Consider the following 25642-nt stretch of genomic DNA (forward strand, 5'->3'; position numbering starts at 1 on the left):
AGTATCGCAACTAAGTACAAAATGGAACAGATTGTTTAGCATAAATAGCGCATATTGTGAGAGACTATTCAAGATGAAATGACCGATTAACGCCTCTCCAGTTATAGGACAAAAAAGGAGGGGTTAGTGGTTTACAGATTGTTGTAATATGCCATAAATCCTGTGTCTTTATTAAAACTATGATTTTTAGTGTCTAGCAAAGCTATGAATTTAAGCCCCCATGCTCATCTTTTGAAGGTGTTGTGCAGGTTACTTTTCAGGATGAGGCCTGAGAGGTCAGATATTGAATGATGGTTTTGTGATAAGTGTTGGCCCATGGGTGCCTTTTATTATTTTTCTGTGTGAGTTCATTTAAGAGCATAGTGATTGTCTTGTTTCACCACATAGTTGTTATTGGGGCATTTACTGACTGGGTGAGGTACACCACATGTTCTGATAGGCATCTGTAGGACCTATGGCTCTTGAAAGGTGTGTTGTGGGTAGTGCTGATCATCATACCAGTGGAGATATGTCTGTGGGTTTTGCATCTGTTGTTATGGCAGGGTCTGATGCCACTTTTGAGTTCATGTGGCCTGGTCTGTGGAGAGCTTGCTTCTGAGTATGATCTTGGTGAGCCTGGGAGTCGATTGAAGGCCAGAAGAGGGGGTTTGGGAAAGATTTCTTTCAGCAGGTGGTCCCCATTGAGTATGGGTTATAATTCTTTAATGATAACCCTTTGGGTTCCAGTGCTGAGTGATAGGTGACAACTATGGGTGGGTGTTTGGAGGTTTTTCCCCCCCTGTATTGAAGCAGGTTCTCTTGGGGTATTTGGGTGCCCCGTTCCATGATGGGATATACTATTAGCTATATGGCCATGGATGTCTTGAGAACAACTTCTTTCAAAACTGACAAAAGGTGACTATTTAGCAATTTACCTGTTGATCAAAAATTATGGGAACTGTGTATTTCCTCATTTTTTCCTCCTGTGGAACCTCTTTCATCAACAAGAAAGCCTCATCCATCACATGGAATTTTGACTGTGCTTATAATTGTGTCCCTTCTATGTGATTAAAGTTCCTGTTTCAAATCTTCATAGTTATTTCTGATTTAGTTACAGTTACAAAATGTCACCAGCTCAAGGTTAGAATTAGAATTTTCATAACTCTCTCCCCAGAACACTTCTTATTCTGGAAGGAGATTGCCAGGTCTGAATGTTTGGAAAACCCTACTTTAAGAAAACCCTCAGTATACTATGGTGACATACAGTATAACTGCTCCCCCACTGGTATATTCCTAACCTACTGTTTGCTCCTGCATCTGTAAGTTTGGTACATTGTGAATAAGCTTTCTTGTACCTCTATGTGTGTAGTTGTCAACAGTCCCTCTCTTCTAGCAAGGGAAGGTGAGCAGTGGTTTTATGAGATATATACTTATAGCTCAGGTATTATGGGGCAGTCCTTAGGCCTTTTCACTTCTTAATTTGCTATTTCAGTGACATGTTCAAAATGAAGTCTTTTAAGAGATTATCATTGTTTGTATTGCAGTAACACCTAGACTGCAAGGGTTGGGGGCACCATTGTGCTAATGCGGTGTACTACTGCTATAATGAACTTGTTGCTTCCAATAGGACAACTGTTTTCCCAGTTAGTTTATTTGCCACCATAATACCTATAATGCAGACACATTTTTTTCCATGTCCCCTTCTGTTGCATATTTTAAGCAAGATTCTTGATATAACTACTCTGGATCTACACCAGTGTCAATGAGATGAAAATCTGCCCCTTTTTAATCAGTCATGGACACATTTACTAGTGTTACATACATTTTAAAATACACAATTATTATAGGAGTTTTCCAAAACACAGTAGCTATTAAAGAAAACTTCAAAAGACATTCTGTTATAAACAAATAGTTTATATTATTTTCTTCATATGCTATGTGTTTAAATGTAATTCACCCTTCTGCAAGGCTGTTTTGGAAACCAAGAATGTCTTTTGTTCTAGTGTGTGAAGTGTATGTTGTGGAAGAGCCATAAATAATGGACTTTTCTTGAATTTGAAAGGCAAGATTTGGAGAACTATCAGAAGTAACTTGATAGCTAAAGCCCGATGAAAAGGGTGCCTGAGGCTATTTAATCTTTGTGAAAGTGGCATAATACTACAGTGACTTGCACAATTTGTTGTTGAGTAATCAGTGCCAGTCCTTTGTAGAGTAATCACTATGAAATTAAAACGTGTAATGTAGTGCACAAAAATCTGTATTAAGATAACATTAAAGGTCTCACTCAAATTCACTTAGGCTGGGCATTTCAACTTTAAACTTTTCATTCTACACTTAACTTACACCATTGTGCCTAAGGTTTGCAGCAACCTGTATGTCTAGGGAAATTCCACAGACAACAGTGTGAATGGAGTGAAAATCTGACTTGGCAGCATTCTGAAGTTTAACATTAGTATTGTATGATCTATCACCAGATCAATGTTGGTTCACTATTCTGCTAACACTATACTTCCTCAAAGTATGCTAGAAAATGTAGTTATAATATAGCATATGAATAGAAGTTGCTTCTTAAAACCGAAAGCCTTGGACAGTTAAAAAAAAATGTTGGAAGTGCTGCTAGAAGCTCCATTGTTAAGGTTGTGTTAAGATTTGCAGTTAAAGCAGGACTAAAATCTGTTGTTGTTTTTTTAAATCCTTAATGATTTTTCAGCAAATTGATACACTCATTAATGGCTTGATCAAAACCCCCCTGAGGTCAGTGGAAAGCCCCCTCCACTTCACCTCCCCAATTGATTTTAATAGTCTTTGTTTCAGACCCAAACACCTCAGGACAAATTAATTTGCTATTAAGTTCTTTTGATCAATAATCTTTAAAGTGTAAAAAGCAAACCTTTTTCACAACATGCAAAAGTGCATTTCAGTGGAGTTCTGAAAAATGCTGCATACTCTTACAAAGAAAAACAACCTGTACTTCAAAAAAATCCAAATATTAACAACTCTGGAAATTAGTAGTTGAGGGATCCAGTCAATTCCCCACCACCATATAATTCATCCTCACTCATTTTTACCTCACCTGCCATACAACCCCCTCCTCCCCCCCCGAAGTTTAAATTTGCTCTCTAAAACTTACCAAAAGAACAAATTGCTAGGAGATTTTAAATACCACTTCCTATTCAAGGGATTCTCTTCCCATATACTTTAACAATAACATGTAGTACAATGGTGTTCAGTACAAAAAATCTTAATACAGCCTTGATCTTGCAATCAGCTCTGCAAAGGCCTAGGGATCCACTCAGACAGAGCGCATTTTATCATCAAGGTCTTTGTTAGTTGCTACAAGAAATAGTTAATATGATTAATAAATGCAATCAAGATGGTTTTATGAAAAATATATCTTGTCAAACAAATCAGATTTCATTCCTTGAGGTGATTACAAATTTGGTTGATAAAGATAAGTGCGTAACTGTAACATATTTAGACTTTTGTAAAATGTTTGATTTATTACCACATAACATTCTGATTAAAAATTAGGAGTACATGATATCAATAGAACACACTTTAAATGGATTAAGAACTTACTAACTGACAGATCTAAAAAGTAGTTGTCAATAGGGAATCACTATTGAATGGGGGTGTTTCTTTTGGGGTTTCAGAGGGGTTAGTACTGGGCCCAGTGCTAGTCATCATTTTGATCAGTGTTCCGGAAGTAAACATAAAATCACTGCTGATAAAATTTGTGGATGACACAAAGATTGGTGGAGTGGTAAATAATGAGGACAGGGCAGTCCTACAAAGACATCTGTATCACTTGGTAAGCTGGCCCCATTCAAACAAAATGTGTTCTCACACATCAAGGAACCAGGAATGTACACTATAACTACAGAATGGAGGACTGTACCCTGCAAAGCAGTGACTCTAAAAAGGATTTAGGGTCAGAGCAAACAACTGAAGGTGAGCTCTCGGTGCAGTGCTCTGACAAAAAAGGCTAAGGTGATCTATCCATGTATAAACAGGTGAGTAGGAGTATTCAGGTGATTTTACCTCTGTATATGACATTGGAGAGACCATAATGGAAGGTGCAAAGGCTGAGGACTTGCATAACTGGCAGGGGTACGTTGTTTCAAATAGTCCTTTGACACTCATAACACTTCCTAAATTTACAGTAGTCACCTTTGAGGTTGCATACTACTCCACGAGAATACATAAACATTTGCCAGGCAACCCTGGCAACTACAGGCCGGTAAAATTAACTTCAGTACCAGGCAGTTTGGGTGAAACTATAGTAAAGAACAGAATCATCAGACACTTAGGCCTAGTGTACACTAAAAAGTTAGGTTGACCCAGCTGCAAAGCTCAGGGGTATGAAAAATCCACATCCCTGAGTGACATAGTTAAGCCAACATAACCCCCACTGTAGACAGCACTAGGCCGACAGAAGAATTCTTTCATTGACCTAGCTACCACCTCTCAGGGACTTGGACTACCTACAGTGAAGAGGGAACCCCTTCCATCAGCATAGGTAATGTCTACAATCAAATGCTACAGCAGTGCCGCTGTAGCATTTCAAGTGTAGACAAGCTATAGTTGAACACAATTTGTTATGGAAGAGTCAGAGGTTTTGTAAAGGGAAATTATGCCTCACCAATCACTTAGAATTGTTTGAGGGGATCAACAAGCATAAAAGAAGGTTGAGGGGAGATATGATTGCTCTCTATAAATATATCAGAGGGATAAATACTGGAGAGGGAGAGGAATTATTTAAGCTCAGTACCTATGTGGACACAAGAACAAATGGCTATAAACTGGCCACCAGGAAGTTTAGACTTGAAATTAGATGAAGGTTTCTAACCATCAGAGGAGTGAAGTTTTGGAATAGCCTTCCAAGGGAAGCAGTGGGGCAAAAGATCTATCTGGCTTTAAGATTAAACTCAATAAATTTATGGAGGAGATGGTATGATGGGATAACATGATTTTGGTAATTAATTGATCTTTAAATATTCATGGTCAATAGGCCTAAAGGGCTGTGATGGGATGTTAGATGGGGTGGGATCTGAGTTACCCAGGAAAGAATTTTCTGTAGTATCTGGCTGGTGAATCTTGCTCATATGCTCAGGGTTTAGCTGATCGCCATATTTGGGGTCAGGAAGGAATTTTCCTCCAGGGCAGATTGGAAGGAGGTTTTTCGCCTTCCTCTGTAGCATGGGGCACGGGTCACTTGCTGGAGGATTCTCTGCTCCTTGAAGTCTTTAAACCACAATTTGAGGACTTCAATAGCTCAGACATAAGTGAGGTTTTTTGCAGGAGTGGGTGGGTGAGGTTCTAAGGCCTGCATTGTGCAGGAGGTCAGACTAGATGATCATAATGGTCCCTTCTGACCTTAGTATCTATGAATCTATGAATCTGGGCAAGGGTCATCCAGTTGATATAGTGTACTTGGACTTTCAGAAAGCCTTTGATAAGGCCCCACATCAAAGACTCCTATGCAAAATAATCAGTCATGGAATAAAAAGGATCTCATGGATCAGTAACTGGCTGTTGTCCAGCATATTCATAAATGATCTGGAAAAGAAGGTAAACAGTGAGGTGGTGAAGTTTGCAGATGATACAAAATAACTCAAAATAGTTAAGTCCAAAGCTGACTGTGAAGAATTACAAAGGGATCTCAGCAAATTAGGTTACTGGGCAACAGAATGGCAGAAGAAATTCATTGATGATAAATGCAAAGTAATGCACATTGGAAAGTATAATCCTAAATATACATACAAAAAGACGGGATCTAAATTAGCTTTTACCATTCAAGAAGGAGATCTTGGAATCATGGTGGAAAGTTCTCTGAAAACATCTGCTCAGTGGGCAGCCTTAGTCAAAAAGCTAACAGAATATTAGGAGTAATTTGGAAAAGGATAGATAATAAGACAGAAAATATCATAATGCCAATATGTAAATCCATGGTATGCCCACATATTTAATACTGCATGCAGTTCTGATCACCCCATCTCACAAATATATATATATATTAGAATTGGAAAAAGAGAAGGGCAACAAAAATTTTTAAAGGCAACAAAAATTATTAACAGTATGGAGCTGCTTCCATATGATGAGAGGTTAAAAAGATTGGTACTGTTCAGTTTGGAAAAGAGACAACTGAAAGGGAATATGATAGAGGTCTATAAAATCATGAATGAGGAGGAGAAGGTGAATAAGGAACTGTTATTTACCCCTTCACATAACACACAAACCAAGGATCACCCAATGAAATTAATAGGTAGCAGTTTTAAAACAAAAATAATGGGGTAATTTTTCACACAGTGCACAATCAACTTGTGGAACTCATTGCCAGGGGATGAAATAAGTCCATGGAGGATATGTCCATCAATGTCTATTAGCCAAGATGGTCAGGGATGCAACCCTCTGCTCTGTGTGTCCCTAAATCTCTAACTGCTAGAATCTGGGACTGGACGACAGGGGATGGATCACTTGATAACTGCCTTGTTCTGTTCACTCCCTTTGAAACATTTGGCACTGGCCATTGTCAGAAAACAGGATACTGGGCTAGATGGACCATTGGTCTGACCCAGTATGTCCATTCTTATGTTCTTACAATGATCTCTTACGACACTTAAACTGAAATCAATAAGTTTTGTCCAGGATATTGCAAGAAACTGCCATATCTGTTACTCAAACTGAAAAATGGTGGTTTCTCCATTTCTTGATGTTTTCAAATGAAGCCTGCATGGCTTTCTGGAAGATATGCTGTAGTCAGCCAAAGACAAGTTACTGGGTACAATACATTTGTAAGTGGGTGAAATATAATGGGCTGTGATATGCACAAGGTCAGACTAGATGATCTACTGATCCCGTAAACTCTATGAACATATAAGTTTAGAAAACAGAAACTTGAAAGATCTATATACACTTGCTTAAACATACCACATCATAAAATCAAGCACATTTCATAACACCAAAGACAGATCTTTCCAGTTTTATTGATAAAATATTTTTCTTCTCCATCAACACTTCACACTGAGAACTTATATAACTCAACTTAATGTACTCTGAAATGATATTTCTTTTAAAATCTTTGCTGCGCATTTAATAAACCACATGTCAAATCAACAGTATTCATCCAGATGCAATAGTTCCAATACAGACACAAAAAAGGGTGCAAAGTAAGGCTTGAATGGCTGGTATATATCAGGTAAAAATGTGTTCTGAATAGCAGTGCGGAACTGGATTGATTCCAAATTGATTAGTTTGGGACTCTGTGTGTGTGTGTGTTTATTTATTTTAAATACGTATTTTTGGTAAAGATTCCATTGTAGCAAGGGGTGAAAGGAACATTAAATTCTTACTGGTATGGGGCCTCAGGCAGAAGGGGCGGGGCCTCGGGCAGAAGGGGCAGGGCCCCAGGCAGAAGGGGCAGGGCTGGGGGGGTCAACCTCCCCCACTGACCCCTCCACGCTGCCTGACCCCCATCACCTGGGCCTCCGGCAGCGATTTAAAAGGGTCCGGGTCTCCAGCCACTGCTGCGGTAGTGGCGGCGTGGCTGGGACCCCCAGGCCCTTTTAAATTGCCGACCCTGGAGAAGCTGCCCCTTTTGCCTCCCCTCCTGTCGGCCCAGGAGGGGAGGCAAATGACATTAAAGTTCTGCTGCGGCAGCTCTTTAACATGGTCTGCCTCCGGGGTGGTACTGGCTTCTTACCGGTACGCCATACCGGCCCATACTGGTCTGCTTTCACCCCTGATTGTAGCATACTTTCCACCATCACTCATTTTAATCAACATTGTTTGCGTCTTCTGCACATTTCTTATGGAAATTAAGATGGAGTACTTGCTTTTGATGAAATAGTTTAGAACAGTACGGATTCCTGAAGTAGTTCAAACTTTTCTGTCAAATTATTCTTCCTGTGGACTGTTTAATTTAACAGAAGGTCACTGTGTGCTTAATAAGACAGCAAAAGGACATCTTAACCTGTAATGAAATGGAAAAAAATGTTTCTAATTACGAATTAGTTGTGTCGTTCTGAATGTAGCAAGAATTGTTTTTAGGGCCTTTTAAGTTCTGGTTGGTGGGCACAGCATGGTATTATTCTGTTGTTAATTGTAACCACTAAGAAATTAAAACCTCATTTAAACTGGGAACATTTGCAGTTTTTGATCAGAATGACATGCAGTCCTTTGGCTGAGCTTGATTCTAATTGTGTTCCAAGAGATAAATGGCCAGTGGTTGATTAATCCAGTTACCGCACTGTTAAGCATTTTTTTTCTTCATAAAATATTTTTAATGATATTAGAATAAGAATTGTGTACTGCTGAGAATCGAATGACTAACCCATAATGAGATCTAGCATAAAACACTGCACAGATCAATGTAGTAATTTCTCACCTATTTATTTAAAGCTATTTTTCTCTGAGGATATAATGCCTTACCAGCACTGTATATGTCCGTGTCTGCAGTAATCAGAGTAAAATGAACGTGAATTGTGTCACTGAGCACTATATCAGATTAATTTGTTTGTTTGTTTGTTTCAGCATAAAGAACGTCACTCCAAAAGTAGGTGATGCCGAAACCCGCAAAGCCATTCGCCGTGCCTTTGATGTGTGGCAGAATGTAACTCCTCTGACATTTGAAGAAGTTCCTTACATTGAATTAGAAAATGGCAAGAGGGACGTGGATATTACAATAATTTTTGCATCCGGTTTTCATGGAGACAGTTCTCCCTTTGACGGGGAGGGAGGATTTTTGGCCCATGCTTACTTCCCTGGGCCAGGAATTGGGGGAGACACTCATTTTGACTCAGACGAGCCATGGACTTTGGGAAATCCTAATCATGATGGTAAGAGCAGATTTTAGTTTAAAAATAGTGAATTCAAGTGTGGTGTGCATTTCTGCAATAAAAAAACAATTTCCATACTATCCTGGGGCACCGAAGTACCTGTCAGTGTTTCACTAATTCCACATTAGTGTAGAAATATGTCAATTAATATGTGGTCTGTTAGGGATCTTCGACATGAAATGATTTTTTGTAAATGTAAGTTACATAATTATTGTTCCTCTTTGGAGATAGATGAAATTCCTTTTAGGAGCTACTGAATTCATCCAACCATTGAATTATTTATGTAATGTGCCCTTCATGTGCATTTTGTTTACCATACTTATCTTTAATTAGGTTGAGGAAAAAATGAACATTTAATAGCAGGGATATTATGACAGAAAAATATCAGTTAACAACAGGGACCAATAGCTAATTAGAACCTACAACCTGGTCTGCTATTTTTTGCCATGATGATGCCATGGCTTGGTGCAAAATCAACCCTTGATTTGCCATTTCAGGAAAATAGTTCATTTATCCCCAGTGTCTACACATCCGTTCTTGAAATTCAAACTGGAAGTGCTTGAATACCTCATAAGCAGCTGAGAACCATTTAATGCTTCCTTAGTTGGGATGACTCATCAAATTAAGCTTTGTTAGTTTATTATAAGATTTAGTTAATTGGATGAGTATACCGGCTTCTTGTAAGAGGCCTGCGTTAAAGTTGGCCACAGGTTATTAAGATAATGAATTTGGTTGTCTTCAGTAGGACCTCTATCACTCACGAGGGAGGGGTTGGACAAACTATCTTTAGAAATCTTTATTTTGTCTGCAGAAACAATTAAATATCTGCTCAACTGAAGTGATAAATCCATTAACCCACAAGAAAAAAATAAAAGAAGCAATTAAGAACACAAATATAATGCTGCTCAGTTTGAGGGGAATTTCTGGCTTTAATTTTTTTTCCTTAGGGATTTTCCAAGTCAGAGCCTCAGTTTATTGTTAAACACCATTTTCACATAGGTGCTAGCAACAAGGCTTTAAGTTAATATTTCATTACTATGGATATAGGGTATGGTAATGCTTCTAATGGCACAGTTCTTTCAGTGTAGGAGGCTCAATGAGACAGCAATACATTGATCTAGACTGTGAAGTCCTTAACTAACAGAATGTCTACCAGAAACTTCATTTATATGTTGAATGAAAACATAAATTCTTGACAATGCAGAAAAATCTGTGGGATTGTATTGCTGTATTTTACCCCCTTTATAATTTAAAATCTCTGCTCAGTTCAGCACGAACAGACACAGTTCAGTTAGGTAGAGTTAATAGTAAAGCTGTTGCAAACCTCAATTAAAATATTTTATATACCAGTGGTTCTCATGGGGGGCCATGAGCAGATTTCAGGGGGTCCGCCAAGCATGGCTGGCATCAGACTTGCTAGGGCCCAGGGCAGAAAGCCAAAGCCCCACCACATGGGACTGCAGCCGGGGTCCCCAAGCTCCACCACCAGGAGCTGAAGCCTGAGAAACTTAGCTTTGTGGTGCCCCCTGTGGCATGGAGCCCCAGGCATTTTCCCTGCTTGCTACCCCCTAATGACGGCCCTGGCTTTTATATGTAGAAAAACAGTTGTTGTGGCACAAGTGGGCCATGGAGTTTTTTAGCATGGGGGGGAGGGGGGCCCAGAAAGAAAAAAGTTGAGAACCCCTGGTATATACAGACTTCACTGAGGAAACTGCACAGAACCTCCTGTTGTGTGCTTCCTTTTTGTCATCAATTTGGGCCCTCAGTAGAATCTGAGGATTGATATGCACTTGAAAGTTATTTTGAATTAAGGCAAAACGTGAATTTTAGGAGCAATAGCTGTGCCTGTAGTTTAATCCCATCAGGAAAAGGCACTCTTATTCTTGAATAAGAGCGTCCACATGGGGTCTGTTGCTGAATGACTGTTGTGGGTTAGCAGTTGTGGTTAATATCCCTATGTAAACAAACTCTAAGACTTTAAGAGATACATTTCAGTAAGGAGAAAAAAGTGGGAGAGGACTGGAGAGCAAAGGGTTAGCTGAGGTGTTTGAATACTATCCCTAAAAAGAAGTTTCTTATAAAAATTAATACTTTGACCACTTGGAGGGGAAGATTGTGACATCTGTATCAAGGGTAAACTATTATACCATGGTAGGTATCAGTGAAAATTAATATACTTTATTATATTATCCATTCACAATTTGCATTTTGTGCAGTTAATAGCCCATGTGCTTTTGTGTATCCATTTATATTTAAGGAGGGGATATTCCTGTTACAATGGAACATAATGTCAGGAACAAAACTGGCTGGTGATGTTAACCAGGATTCCACAGTATTGTGAGAAATGAAAGAGACAATTCTCTTAGAAAAATAAGAGTGCTTCCAAATTTTGTGGACTGCTGGATTGGTTGTTGAGGTGATATATAATGAAGTCTGAATACCTTGCCAGGACTCAGTGTCAGTGCGCTGAAAGGCAAAGGGGTGCAAAGCATATTCTGGTGTTGAACCACAATTTATTCTTCATAGACAGCCTTTATGTTTTTAAGGTTCATTGCTTATATAGTAGTTTCCGTATGATGCAGTACAGTCATTATCTAGTATAGTCTATATAATTTAAAAATCTAATAAAAGAGCAGTGAACTTCAGTGACAGATTTTTGTAAAAAATCTACCCCCAAAATGCTGCACGTATTACTTAGCTAAATGAGTTTTTCTCTCTCTCCTGTTCTACTGCTCTAGAGTGGTTTGGAAAAAAAAACAGAACAGCTTGGTTATTTAGCAAAAATGCTAATCAGGGACCCTCTTGATAAGTACCAAGCTCATTTTCCACAGTATATTGCACTGCTAATGAAGGCAATTTGAATTCTGTCTACCTCAAAAGAGATAAACAACTTCTTGGAGTGCTAGTAAAACCTTAATACATTGTTATCCTGTTTTCTATAAATTTTGTTTGGGTTACCCCTACTTTTGAAGCTCTTGAGTTAATGCAAAAACAACGAGAAAAATCAAGTTTTGTTAGAAACCAAAATCTGACCGGAAGGAAACATGTACAAATTAATTCTTTGCACCAGCGCTCTGACTGTGGTTATATTCTAATGTTACTTTATCCTGATTGTCACAATCATATTTTTTTTTCCTTTAATGTTCTGGTGTTCTGAGTTTTCTAATTATGCTCACTTTGTATGGGTTTATTAATGTCACAGTTTGAAATGACACATCCAAAGGAATACGACTTCCCTATATTTTAGTGCTGCTTATCTCCATTCTCACCCCAGTGGTATATCGCTATGGACCACAAAGCTAACAAGTCGCACATGTTGTGTGGAGCACTGCACTCTCAACCCTCCCCACACCTGCATTCTGAAGGAAGAACAGGAGAGACTCATGGAGCAAATGGGCTTTCCACTTAGATAAAGTCCTCCTCTCTCACAACTCAAGAGTAGCTGTGTCTCTAAGACCATTTGTTTCTATGGGACAATGCATTTGTGGAACAGATGGTTAAGGGAGAGGAATGGGAACAAGAGCAGTTTGTGTGTGTGGAGAGCCAAGGGGGCGGGGGAGGGGGGAAGCCAAGGGTAGAGATATGATTGTCTGTGTATTTTATATATTGGACTGTATCCTTCTCCACCCATCCTTCATGTGTCACTTGTTATTTTAGGCCTCCATTCTTCCAGTTGTTCCATGTGAGTGGGCCCTTTCATGTAGGTGCCCCATTTACTTCTGGTGTCTCTCTGTACAGTACCAGATCAGGGCCTTAGATTTTTTTAAGTTCTCTGGGCTGAGGACAGTGACTCCATGTATGTTTAATTCACACCCAGTGTAACGGGGCCCTAACCCTAATTAAACCTCTGCATACGGTTCTAAAACAAACATGAGTAATGGTGTAGAAGAAGATGATGGGCAAGACAGTGACAGAGAGAAGAAACACTGATGGTAAAAAATAGAGTGGAGGTCAAATCAGAAAGTGTGTGTGTGTGTGGGGGGAAACTATGAGGCAAGATATTTAAAGGGAAAAAAGATGAAACATGATTTAAAAATTAAACAAAAGGAAAATACCAAATACTGAAAAAGAATGGGATAAAGAAGTTGCAAAGGAAGAGAAAAGCAAAAGAGAGAGTAACCCCTCCCCCTCCCATTCCATGTGGATTCTGATGCTTTTAAAAAAAGAAATATAACTTTTTTGAGCCTTCTGCTGGAGAGAGATGGATCATTCTCATGACTCCATGCCATTTAGATGCTATATATCACCTCATTTTCCTAATGGAAAGTTTAGATACTGGACAATGGGTCCAAAACCAGAAAAAATACCTTTTCCAGAGTGTGGCACCATTAGGAAAATATGGCATCAACATAGTGAGCATAATATAATAACATTTAACATTCCTGTGGTGGGAAGAACACCTCAACAGCCCAACACTGTGGCATTTAATTTCAGAAAGGGGAACTATGGAAAAATGAGTAGATTAGTTAAGCAGAAATTAAAAGGTACAGTGACTAGAGTGGAATCCCTGCAAGCTGCATGGACACTTTTCAAAGACACCCTAATAGAGGCTCAACTTAAATGTACACCCCAAATTAAAAAACACAGTAAAAGAACTAAAAAAAATAGTTGGCTTAACCACCATGTAAAAGAAGCAGTGAGAGATAAAAAGGCATCTTTTAAAAAGTGGAAGTCAAATCCTAGTGAGGTAAATAGGAGCATAAACACTGCCAAATTAAATGTAAAAATGTAATAAGAAAAGCCAAAAAGGAGTTTGAACGACAGCTAGCCAAAAACTCAAAAGGTAATAACAAAATGTTTTTTAAGTACATCAGAAGCAGGAAGCCTGCTAAACAACCAGTGGGGCCCCTGGATGATCGAGATACACTTAAAGATGATAAAGTCATTGCAGAGAAACTAAATTAATTCTTTGCTTCAGTCTTCATGGCTGAGGACGTTAAGGAGATTCCCAAACCTGAGCCGTCTTTTGTAGGTGACAAATCTGAGGAATTGTCACAGATTGAAGTGTCACTAGAGGTGGTTTTGGAATTAATTGAGAAACTTGACAGTAACAAGTCACTGGAACCAGTTGGCATTCACCCAAGAGTTCTGAAAGAACTCAAATGTGAAATTGCGGAACGATTAATTATGTCCTTGTAACTTGTCCTTTAAATCAGCTACTGTACCCAATGACTGGAAGATAGCTAATGTAATGCCAATATTTAAAAAGGGCTCTAGAGGTGATCCTGGCAATTACAGACCAGTAAGTCTAACGTCAGTACCAGGCAAATTAGTAAAGAATAAAATCGTCAGAAACATAGAAGAACATAAATTATTGAGCAAAAGTCAACATGGTTTCTGTAAAGGGAGATCATGCCTTACTAATCTATTAGAGTTCTTTGAGAGGGTCAACAAACATGTGGACAAGGGGGATCCAGTGGACATAGTGTACTTAGATTTCCAGAAAGCCTTTGACAAGGTCCGACACCAAAGGCTTACATAAATTAAGTTGTCATGGGATAAGAGGAAAGATCCTTTCATGGATTGAGAATTGGTTAAAAGACAGGGAACAAAGGGTAGGAATAAATGGTAAATTTTCAGAATGGAGAGGGTAACTAGTGGTATTCCCCAAGGGTCAGTCCTAGGACCAAGCCTATTCAACTTATTCATACATGATCTGGAGAAAGGGATAAACAGTGAAGTGGCAAAGTTTGCAGATGATACTAAACTGCTCAAGATAGTTAAGACCAAAGCAGACTGTGAAGAAATTCAAAAAGATCTCACAAAACTAAGTGATTGGGCAACAAAACGAGCAAATTAAATTTAATGTTGATAAATGTAAAGTAATGCACATTGGAAAAAATAACCCCAACTATACATACAGTATGATGGTGGCTAATTTAGCTATAACTAATCAGTAGAAAGATCTTGTTGTCATCGTGGATAGTTCTTTGAAGACTCCATACAGTGTGCAGTGGCAGTCAAAAAAGCAAATGGGATGTTAGGAATCATTAAAAAAGGGATAGAGAATAAGATGGAGAGTAACTTATTACCCTTATATAAATCCATGGTATGCCCACATCTTGAATACTGCATACAGATATGGTCCCCTCATCTCAAAAAAGATATACTGGCATTAGAAAAGGTTCAGAGATGGGCAACTAAAATGAATAGGGGTTTTGAATGGGTCCCATATGAGGAGAAATTAAAGAGGCTAGGACTTTTTAGCTTGGAAAAGAGGAGACTAAGGGGGGATATGATAGAGGTATATAAAATCATGAGTGGTGTGGAGAAAGTGAATAAGGAAAAGTTATTTACTTGTTCCCATAATATAAGAACTAGGGGTCACCAAATGAAATTAATGGGTAACAGGTTTAAAACAAATAAAAGGAAGTTCTTCTTCATTCAGTATACAGTCAACCTGTGGAACTCCTTGCCTGAGGAAGTTGTGAAGGCTAGGGTTGAAAAGAGAACTGGATAAATTCATGGAGGCTAAGTCCATTAGTGGCTACTAGCCAGGATGGGTAAGGAATGGTGTCCCTAGCCTCTGTCTGTCAGAGGGTGGAGATGGATGGCAGGAGAGAGATCACTTGCTTATTAATACCTGTTAGGTTCACTCCCTCTGGAGCACCTGGCATTGGCAACTGTCAGTAGACAGGATACTGGGCTGGATGGACCTTTGGTCTGACCCAGTATGGCTATTCTTATGTTCTTATTGTCAAAATCCCCAACAAGAGCCCATCTCAAAGAATTCATCTAATTATACAAATATCAAACTGCAGTCATGAAATTTAAAGTCACAAGACAAGAAAAAGAGGTGCCTTAAGAACTAAATTTTCCTGCTGCTGTCAGAAAAATCCTCTACTGTACACTGCTTCCTGTATTTATAGATTCATAGAAATGTAGGGCTGGAAGGGACCCCCAGAGGTCATCTAGTGGGTCTTCCTCCACCCTAATGTGAGGCAGAAACAAGTAAACCTAGACCGCCACTGATAGATGGTTTGTCCAACCTGTTCTTAAAAACCTCCAATGATGAGGATTCCACAACCTCCCTTGGAGGCCTACTCCAGAGCTTAACTGTCCTTACAATTAGAAAGTCTTTTTTCCTGATGTCTAACCTAAATCTCCCTTGTTGCCAATTAAGCCAGTTACTTCTTGTCTTATCTTCAGTGGACATGGAGAACAATGAAAAATTGATCACCATCCTCTTTAACAGCCCTTAATACATTTGAAGATTTTTATCAGTCTTCACATTGAAACAGAAGATCACATATTTCTTGTTGGATGTCTTGTTTCTTGTTAGAAGGCTTTCCAGCAACACATTTTCCTCTGGCCACTGTTAAATCCATAGACTGGATGTTTCTGATGCACTGTGAGCCACAATAAATCAACACTGTTGAGGTCGCAGGAGATTACTTAGTAGAGCCACTAGAGAGCCAGTTCTGTAGTAGCTCTGCTGTGCTCGAGAATCACAAAGCCCCCTGTTCCTGACGCACCTCTGTGAGCACTATTCCATGATATTCCAATGCATGGGTATGGTCATACAAGCCAAGTGCTATGCCTGCAACACAGGAGATTTAATGTCCTTAAGATATGGAAGGATTAAGTTCTGTTCACCTACATAGTGCTGTCGGTGTAAACGAGGGGCGGATGGTCTTTACAAATCTGTGCCAAACATTTACTTAAAATTGTGAATTTGTCCCTCTTGTAAGTTTACAAATAGCAAAATAAATTTAAAAAAGAAGAAGAGTGCATTCATGCAGTGGCACAACTTAAGACGGAGACCCACCTCTCAACTTTACCCGGTTAAGAGAATATAATATGTTAGCAAAGATAGTACTGAGAGTAGCTACGTCTTCCTCTAAACACACACATACACACTTGGAATAATGCAAATATTTTAAAATATTTCCATTAATCATCTCCAGATATTATTTTCAATGGTCACTAGGCTTGATTTCACTATCTAGGGCCCACAGTGACAAAAAGTCATTTGAAGGGAGAGGGATGTAGTGGTCCAAGAACCATTAAGTGCAGCCCAGAATGTGGGAGATGCTGGAGTGGTGATTGGGTCAGGAGCATAACCAGGACATACAAGAAATATGTTGGTTCAGCACATATTATAGGTAGCCTCTTATGGTGGGGCTGTCATGATGACTAAGGTGCAGAAATAGCAGTTATAGGTAACAGATTCTGTGTATTTAAAATCATAGCCAAAAATGAATTTAAAGTATTCTTGACAGTATTTTTGTCAGTTTCTCTTCCTTACTGTTGTGACAAAGCTCTGTCCTTACCTCCGTGGGTCCCACATTTCCTGGTGGATTTCACTAGCCTCAGAGGGTCACTGTGACCCTCCACATAACCCTTCCCTCTCTAGAGACAAGGGTCACAGTCTACTGAGCCATTTTCATCATAAGCCAGCAAGGGGGGCGAGGAGAAGTTATCCTTCCTTGCACAGTCTCTGTTGTCTACCAGTCTCAGTGATTAATCAGGGGACAAAAGGGAGGGGGGGAGCCCGGGCCCATCCTCTACTCCGGGCTCCAGCCCAGGGACCCTAATAGTATCAGCTATGGTAGCTGACCTTTTAGAAACATGACATGTACAATTCCCTGGGCTACTTCCCCCACAGCAGCCCTCACTTCCTCAAGCTCCACTTCACCCTTACCTCAGGGCCTCCTTCCTTGTGCCTGATATGGTGTGTACTACTCAGCCTCTCCAACAGCACAACTTCCTCCCACAGCTCCTGACATGCACACTCACTTGACAAACTGGGAGGCTTTTAACTAGTTTCAGCTAGCCCCTGATTGGCTTCAGGTGTCCCAATCAACCTAGCATTCTCCCTGCCTTCTGGAAAGTTCTTAATTGGCCCCAGGTGTCTTAATTGACCTGGAGCAGCTGCCATTTCACTTATCCTGGTACCAGGGATTTGTTTAGCCTGGAGCTAATATATCTATCTCCCACTACTTTTCTATAGCCATCTGGCCTTGCCCCATCACACTATTCTCTTGCATCTTTTTTGCATCTTTTTTTCCATCTATCTCTTTTCTACCTTGATTGCATGTTTTCTTGTAAACATAATTCCTATTAAATAGGACAAGTTCTTAGGTAAAATCCTAAAGATAAATGTAAGCAAAAGAGAGATGAAGATGTTTATAGATCAGGACATCATGGATAAAGACTTATGCACCATGAAACTTCTAATAAAGAAACTTACATTAGAAATGCCTTTCTGGATACAATCCCATCACTAATTCACATTATCTTACATTTTTTGCCTTTTTAATTTATAGCTTTCCTCTCTTCAGCAATGTGAATTTGAATATTTTTTGTTCTCTGCCAGAAAAGAAAAGCCTCTAACTTTCAAACATAGGCTTTGTCTCTACTAGAAAAGTTGCACTGGTTTAATTAAGTTGATTTAAAATTGACCTAATTACACTGGTTCATATTCCTAATGTAGATGCACTTAAACTATTTTAAACCTTTGTTGAAATCAGTTTAATTTGCTTTGGTAAATTACCTAATTTATGTAAACCACTTTAAGTGCATACACCTTGCAGATGTGCACCAGTTTAACTAGGTCAATTTTAAATTGGTCTAGTCTCCCAAGGGTAGCTTTTTAATATAAACAAGGCCTTAGAAACCTTGCTCAGGGAAACAGGGAAACCTTCCCTTCCTGTATTTTGTTAGCTGAACAGTGTTGGACAACAAGGTATAGTGCTTAAATGTCAGTTGCTGCCTGGAGACTTGTCTACATTAGCATTCCTACTGTTGGTAGCAATGATGGTAAACTGTAGGCAAAAGCTGAGCGCAGACGCCCTCAAATCTCTGCTTAGATCTATATGGTGGGTCTCAGCTCTCTTAATCTAGTCTCGCTGTGTGCAGTTCTTACCTGTGAAGAACCAGAATCTTGGAGTCAAAGTTGAATATGTGGATCTGAGGAAAAAAAATTTGTCCTATTGCAGATTCACCAATACCATGACTGCAGTATAATGAAACCCTGCAGAAGTCAGTTCATCCTTCAAGATACAGCTAGGATACTGAGAAGTAGCAACAGTGAAGACTTTTTAAACAGTAACAGTAGATAAGCAATAGATGTTTTGCTAACTGTTTGCATTGAAATAGAAGGAAAATATGTTTGCAACGGGCTTGCATTAGGAGAGAACATTTGCAATCTATATGTACATAAAGTTTGTCTTATGGGAAAACCTTTGCAGGGATTAGATTATTCCTTGTTAACTCTTCAGTTCTCTGAAAAATTATTGATCTTTTGCAAACTATTAGCCACAAAAATGAGTTGCCTATGCCCATGGTTTGTAGATTCGCAAGCGAAGTCTTTTCAGACATGATGTAAATACAATGTCAAGTGAAACATACTTAGAATCTATTTAGTACATAGATTGCACACAGTCAGTTTACCCTGGGTAGTTGCTAGCAGCCAAGTGAAATTGATGAAAATCCTGATCTCTGAACTGCAGAGATCAGCTTCTAGTAAATTTCACTTAGCTGCCAGCATGGTTGACACAGTGAAGCAGATATGTGCTGCTGGAAACACAAACTAGTGGAGTTGAAAAAGAAGTCTCTTGAGGGGGCTTTCTGTCTCAGTAATGGTCATGTCATGTGCAGTGTTCAGTTATAATAAGAGCCAGGACCTCAGATTAATGGATGCTCTAAATTACAGTATCTGCACTCCTGATATTTCATATAGCTTGCTGCTCTTACTTAATTGGTCCTTTTCTATATAGGTATTTATACCATACTTTGCAGCATAGTATCTGAGCAGCTTCCAGTAATGGGTTAAGCTATGTGTCTAACATCAGTCAAGCGTTTGTTCTCCCATCCTCTCCCCAAAGGGAGAGGTGTGCGCAATGGAGTGCTTTGCTTTGGGGTTTTGTTTTTATTATATACATACATGCACCTTGCTATATGTTTGTTAGAAAAGGCATGGTCAAAAAAATGTACCATACACTTAGAACAGAAGGTGTATATGGTGTAATGCTAGACTATTGATGATACTGTACAAATGTGAAAAACAAAACTGGCTATTACAGTAATGACATTTGATGATGATGATGCCAAGCTAATATTTCAATGAGCTGCTTACCAACAGAAAAATGACTTTGGAAGTTGCAGATGAAATGAGGGAGTTACTAGTTCTTTTCTCTTCATACCTTTCCCCAAAAATTCTCCTCTTCTTATCCTGCTGATAGTCACTATCCAATTCCGTCAAAGTTTAAACCCCTTCATGCCATGAGACAATATTTTCTGTCGCTAAAATCCAATTTTGGCAATAAATGCACCCATGAGACCTACATGATGGAAATGAAAATGCAAATCAGTCTCTCACACAGCAACTATAAGTTCTGCTGATGTACCCTCATAGAGTACAGGTTTCAGAGTAGCAGCCGTGTTAGTCTTTATCCGCAAAAAGAAAAGGAGTACTTGTGGCAGGTGCCACAAGTACTCCTTTCCTCATAGAGTAATCTATTCACAAGGTTCCTGAGTCTCCCCTTGGCTGGATTTTCCTACACATTGTGAACACAGCCTCCATTTATTCAGTGTCCAAATACCTTAAGATCTAACTTGAAATGGTGTCAGTGTCTGCTGCATAAAATTCCTCCTTGAGAACGTTACCACTGGGATATAAAGCTGTGCTTGCGAACAGAAACACCACTTCAGCCATTCAAGCAATGGAAAACTTGTTAAAAAAATTATGCTGGTCGGTTTGTGAGGACTCAGTCATTAGGCATAGGTCTGTACAGTCAGAAGAGGATCTGCCTGCTAGACTCTATTTACTGTCAGGAAGCCAGACGATGGAAAATATTAAGAGTTGGCAAGGTGTGAGCTCATTTTTATTGATTTTTTTCCCTTTCATGGAACGCTCTTCCAGCTTTGAGAAAAGTGCTTTTGTTTACATGTCATTAAAAAAAATCTGCTAAACACCAACAGTCAGCGAAGGCGAAGTCTTGTGGATGAATCTAGTACAGTATTCTAGATGTTTAGTTAGTTGGCTGCTTTTAACGTATCCCAGGGTCTGTCAATGTGCAACATCATACTCCTTGCTCCCTTCCTGGTCTAAAATGGAACATGTCAGGAATTAGATGGAACTTGTAATAATATAATTAAAGCAATAAAAAGGTAAACTGCTGTGGTCATCCCACACTAAGCATTTAGCCTTTTTAGCAGCCAAGTTGTATTTATGCGGATGCTTAATTGCCAAACAGAGATTGTCACTATCAGGGCAATGCACCAGAAAGGTAGAGAGACCTGACCCAACACTCTGAATGTTCTTTCTAGTCTCTGTGAGCAGATAACATATTTTTTCCAAATACTTCTTTGTCCCATAATTGGATGTACTATGGGGAAGAGGAGACTTCACCACTCTGCCTAGTAAAACTCTGTATTTTATTTAATCATATGCTAATACCTAGAAAAGTGGAAAGATTTATTTGGACCGTTTGGTAAATCAAAATTTTGGTTGAATCCAACCACGTTTCTATCATTTTGTTTGCTTTTCTCCAAAAATGTGTGTGACTGATTTTTGCTTGAAAAACCATTGGGGTAGGGGGTTTTATTCACGCAAATGAGACTGTTTTGAATGAATGAGCATTTGTGACGTAAACAGGTGTTTTCATTAATATATTAATGATCTTACGTGGCCCTATACATACCCACAATTACGGTGTGAGAATGTAACAAGAGAAAAATGAATGTAAAATCTACTATATGCTGTTGTCATGGGCATGGCCTCTGAGCAGACTGAGCAGCCCCCCGTATTGATCTCTAGCTAGGTCTTTAAGGTGGTCTGGATGGCAAGGCCAATCTACTATACTGCCTATAAATAAAGGTAGCTTGTATCATACCTTTCCCTCAGTCCTAAAGGACCTAGCTAATTTGAAATCTGGGTTCATGTACAGGACAGAGGCAAATACAGTTCCTTGGCTAAGATGAAAAAGGAAAGGAAATTATTTTAAATGTTGTAACATTTTCTATCTTTCCTCATCTGAACACATTCCTGGAGGTTTCCTCACATGACATAATCTTAAAACATTTTCTATCTTTCCTCATCTGAACACATTCCTGGAGGTTTCCTCACATGACATAATCTTAAATTAAAGATAAGTCTTTAATTCATGGAGACTCCAGGCCATCCTGTAAGGTTGGCAACCCTAATTATTAGCTAAGGAAAGCTTGTGAAAGACCCAGATAAGTTGCTAAAAAAGTTCCTCTATAATTAGAACAAACTCATAACAACCATGATCAGTTCACAAAAGACATGATACATAAATTGTTTAAAATGAATGGTTCAGGCAACTTTACTAGTAACTAAAAGATGGTTCAATCTAATGGGAGGGCACAAAAAAGGGAGAAACTATCTCTAGGAATCCCCAGATTGTTTCATCATGGGGAGAAGTGGCATTTGTTTCTGTTTGGAATGAGCATTAGGTTTAGCACCACAAACCCATAAATTCTCTGAGATCCCTGCAGGGCTTGAGCTTTCTGATTGATACCGGGTCTTGACTTTCAAGGGGCTCACCTTTCAAAAGTTCTGAGCACCTGCCTGACAATATCTAGTACTAAACCAGCAGTTTAGGAAGATCAGAGCAGGGAGATCAGAACAAGGTAGTTGAAAAACAACACTTTTCCCGCATTATTGCTGTTCCTTTCACGGTTTGCTAGTGTGCATGTTCCGAACTCCAGTTCAGATAATTGATGCTTGCACAGTACTTTTGAATATCAGGTTGTTTAGGCCCTGATCCTGCATTTTTAAAGTGAATAGGAGCTTTGCCACTGATTTAAATGAGTGTAGGATCAAGCCCTAATTTTGAAACCTAAATATCGACTTAGAAGCCAACATTTAGGCCTGACCTACACACAGATTTCGTACTAATAAAACTATTTAAGTTAGAGGCATGATTTTTACTTAAATAGTTTTATCAGTTCAACTGTAACCTATGCCTGCTTTTGTGGTGCTCTGCCACCCTCTAGTGACACCTAGACCATCTAGAGATGGATGAGTCTGCTATAGCAGTGGTTCTCAACCTTTCGAGACTACTGTACTCCTTTCAGGAGTCTGATTTGTCCTGCATATTTCAGGAAGTTTCAACTACTTGCTTACAAAATCAGACAAAAAAAGATAAAAATGTCTCATAACACTATTACTGAAAAATTGCTTACTTTCTCATTTTTACCATATAATTATAAAATAAATTAATTGGAATATAAATATTGTACTTACATTTCAGTGTAAAGAATATAGAACAGTAAAAGGAAGTCATTGTCTGTATGCAATTTTAGTTTGTACTGACTTAGCTAGTGCTTTTTATGTAGCCTGTTATAAAACTAGGCAAATATATAGATGAGTCAGTGTACCCTCTGGAAGACCTCTGCGTACCCCCAGCGGTACGTATACCCCTGGTTGAGAACCATTGTGCTATCTTTGCTAAGAGCCATCTGGCTTTTAGCTCATGCAATAGAGACTCATACACTAAGCTTCTGAGGACCCAGGTTCGACCCTGCCCAATGGCAACTGGGGTCTTTCGGCATTACACAACCACTACTATGGACACAATTCTATTTATTTAAAGGTGTCTTATACCAGCATAGTTTATTCCCTTTCTCATATGGGAATGTGATATACTGGTTTAAGCCCCTTTATACTGGAAGATCTGCATCCACACTAAGGAGGTTGAACCACTTGAACTATATTAGCATAGTTAAAGTGATACAGCTTTTATGTATAGACATGCTCTTAGGTGCCTATTTTTCAGAATCTTAGCCTGTGTTATCCCCTTTTTTAATAGAATAATTTATGTATTACAGCATTTGTTTAAAAAAAACCTTCGTTTCATGAGCTCACATGTCTTTGGTAGGAGCAAATTTAGGATGTACATTTAACCAGCTCACACCATTCAATACATTAATAAATTATAAAACAGTGAAAACAAAAGTAATAGGTTTGTCATCCAATCTATTTTCCTAGATTTTAGAATATTATAGATATTTGTACCATTTTATTTGAAGTCAAAAGACTTAGAAAATGTATCTATTTTTCAGACTAGAGTGTTTTTTAATGTTTTTTTTCTAAACACTTTGCCTGTTATGAAGCTAAATTCCAGGTTTTCCTATCTTTTGGCCAAGGGCAAAGAAAAATACAGATAATTCCATCATGACACTTTTTTAATATGAATTGAATAGGAAATTAAAGAAATATAGAACTGATGGAGGAAAAGGACTGATCATATTAAATGCCATAATATTTATTAGAGCATATTATTTTAACTTTAAAAAAATCTAGCTAATATGCAATTGGCAGTCAGATTTCATTACATAGAGTAGGTTTGAGAAACCCATGTCTGATGATTTGGGTGTTGTTTGAATTGAAGACTAACATAAGGAACAGTGGATGAAATTCAGTTCAGTGCATAGGACCAGCACAAGACTTGTGTGCATATTGAATTCCGCTTAGTTTTGGAGACTTTGGTGATCCCTTTGCCTTATACTGGTCCTCTGTGTAGGGGTGAATTTCACCCACTGTGAAGGTTGACAGCAGAAGTTTGACCTTTCTGCCAAAAATTACATATATTTCTCCATATAGTAGGATTCATTGGATATTAAATGAAAAAAGTCATCCCTTTAAAACAAGGACTGCCGAATCTTAACATCCCAGTACTTGAGTTGGGTTGAATTCCGCTTAGTTTTGGAGACTTTGGTGATCCCTTTGCCTTATACTGGTCCTCTGTGTAGGGGTGAATTTCACCCACTGTGAAGGTTGACAGCAGAAGTTTGACCTTTCTGCCAAAAATTACATATATTTCTCCATATAGTAGGATTCATTGGATATTAAATGAAAAAAGTCATCCCTTTAAAACAAGGACTGCCAGAATCTTAACATCCCAGTACTTGAGTTGGGTGACCTAAAAACAAGACTAGATTTGTTGGCTTTGAAGTCAAAAGCTTGGTTTTAGCAGGGGCACAGGAACTCTTAAAGTTTCTTGCATGCTCCCGTAGCCTTGTATTGATGGAACTGGAAATTTGTCCATTTCATTCCCATGAGTGATATTCAAAAACAGAACAGTGCAGGACAGCAGAGAATTGAGTGGTGCATGCTCTTTTCATATGTATGTCCATATCTTCAATCCCAGCATAAATTCATTCTCAGGGCCTTCAGAATGAAGTGTAAAACTCACTTATTTGGCTTAGCATTCTCACGGCAACAACTAAAACCAACAGCAAAGAAGAGAGAAGATGGGGGAGAGTATAATTAGATACGATTGCTACAGTATTTGAAATACTTGTTGCACTGAGACTACTGCAAGAGGAGAGGTAACTTTATTTAGTTACTTAGTCATTTGTAATTTTATATGGGAGACCAGTGTGTTTCCAAGTCTTTTTTAAAGGCATGCACTTTAAAGTAATTTTGTTGAAAGGTGGGAATTCATGAAAATCTCCTTTGTTTTTTCTTGGTTCTCCCTCATAAATATGCAGACTTCTGATGAAAAAATTCAACCAGTTCTACTTTAAATCTGCAGTTTCTAAAGATATCCATTGCTATGCTGTATTGGAATAAAAGAAGTACCTTTAAAAACTATTCTTTGAAAAGATTTTATTACTAGCAGAATATAAATGGGACTTTAAAAGTTCAGTACTTACAGAGGAAGTTAGCCTCTGGACTATTTACAGCATGGTTGCAACTGATTCACAGGAAAACATATAAAATATAATGCTTTGTTGAACTAGTGATCTTCTGCATAGTGCACCTGCTAATCTTGGAAGTTTACAGTGACTGTGGATCTACGTTTCTTACAAGCACAATATACAAACAAAAATAGCATGAGTTAAACAGTAAT

General features: G+C 38.7%; 1 protein-coding gene across 6 annotated transcripts in view; it reads left to right on the forward strand.

The window, feature by feature from the left end:
* Positions 1-25642, forward strand: part of MMP16 (matrix metallopeptidase 16) — a 251058-nt gene that overhangs the window by 138920 nt on the left and 86496 nt on the right. For all 6 annotated transcript variants that reach the window (XM_073330638.2, XM_073330639.2, XM_073330641.2 and 3 more), the window contains one exon: positions 8512-8816. In XM_073330638.2, coding sequence (XP_073186739.1) covers positions 8512-8816 — 305 coding nt within the window. The remainder of the gene's footprint in view (positions 1-8511; positions 8817-25642) is intronic.

Source organism: Lepidochelys kempii, chromosome 2 (assembly GCF_965140285.1).
Source record: "Lepidochelys kempii isolate rLepKem1 chromosome 2, rLepKem1.hap1, whole genome shotgun sequence".
NCBI classification, from domain to species: Eukaryota; Metazoa; Chordata; order Testudines; family Cheloniidae; genus Lepidochelys; species Lepidochelys kempii.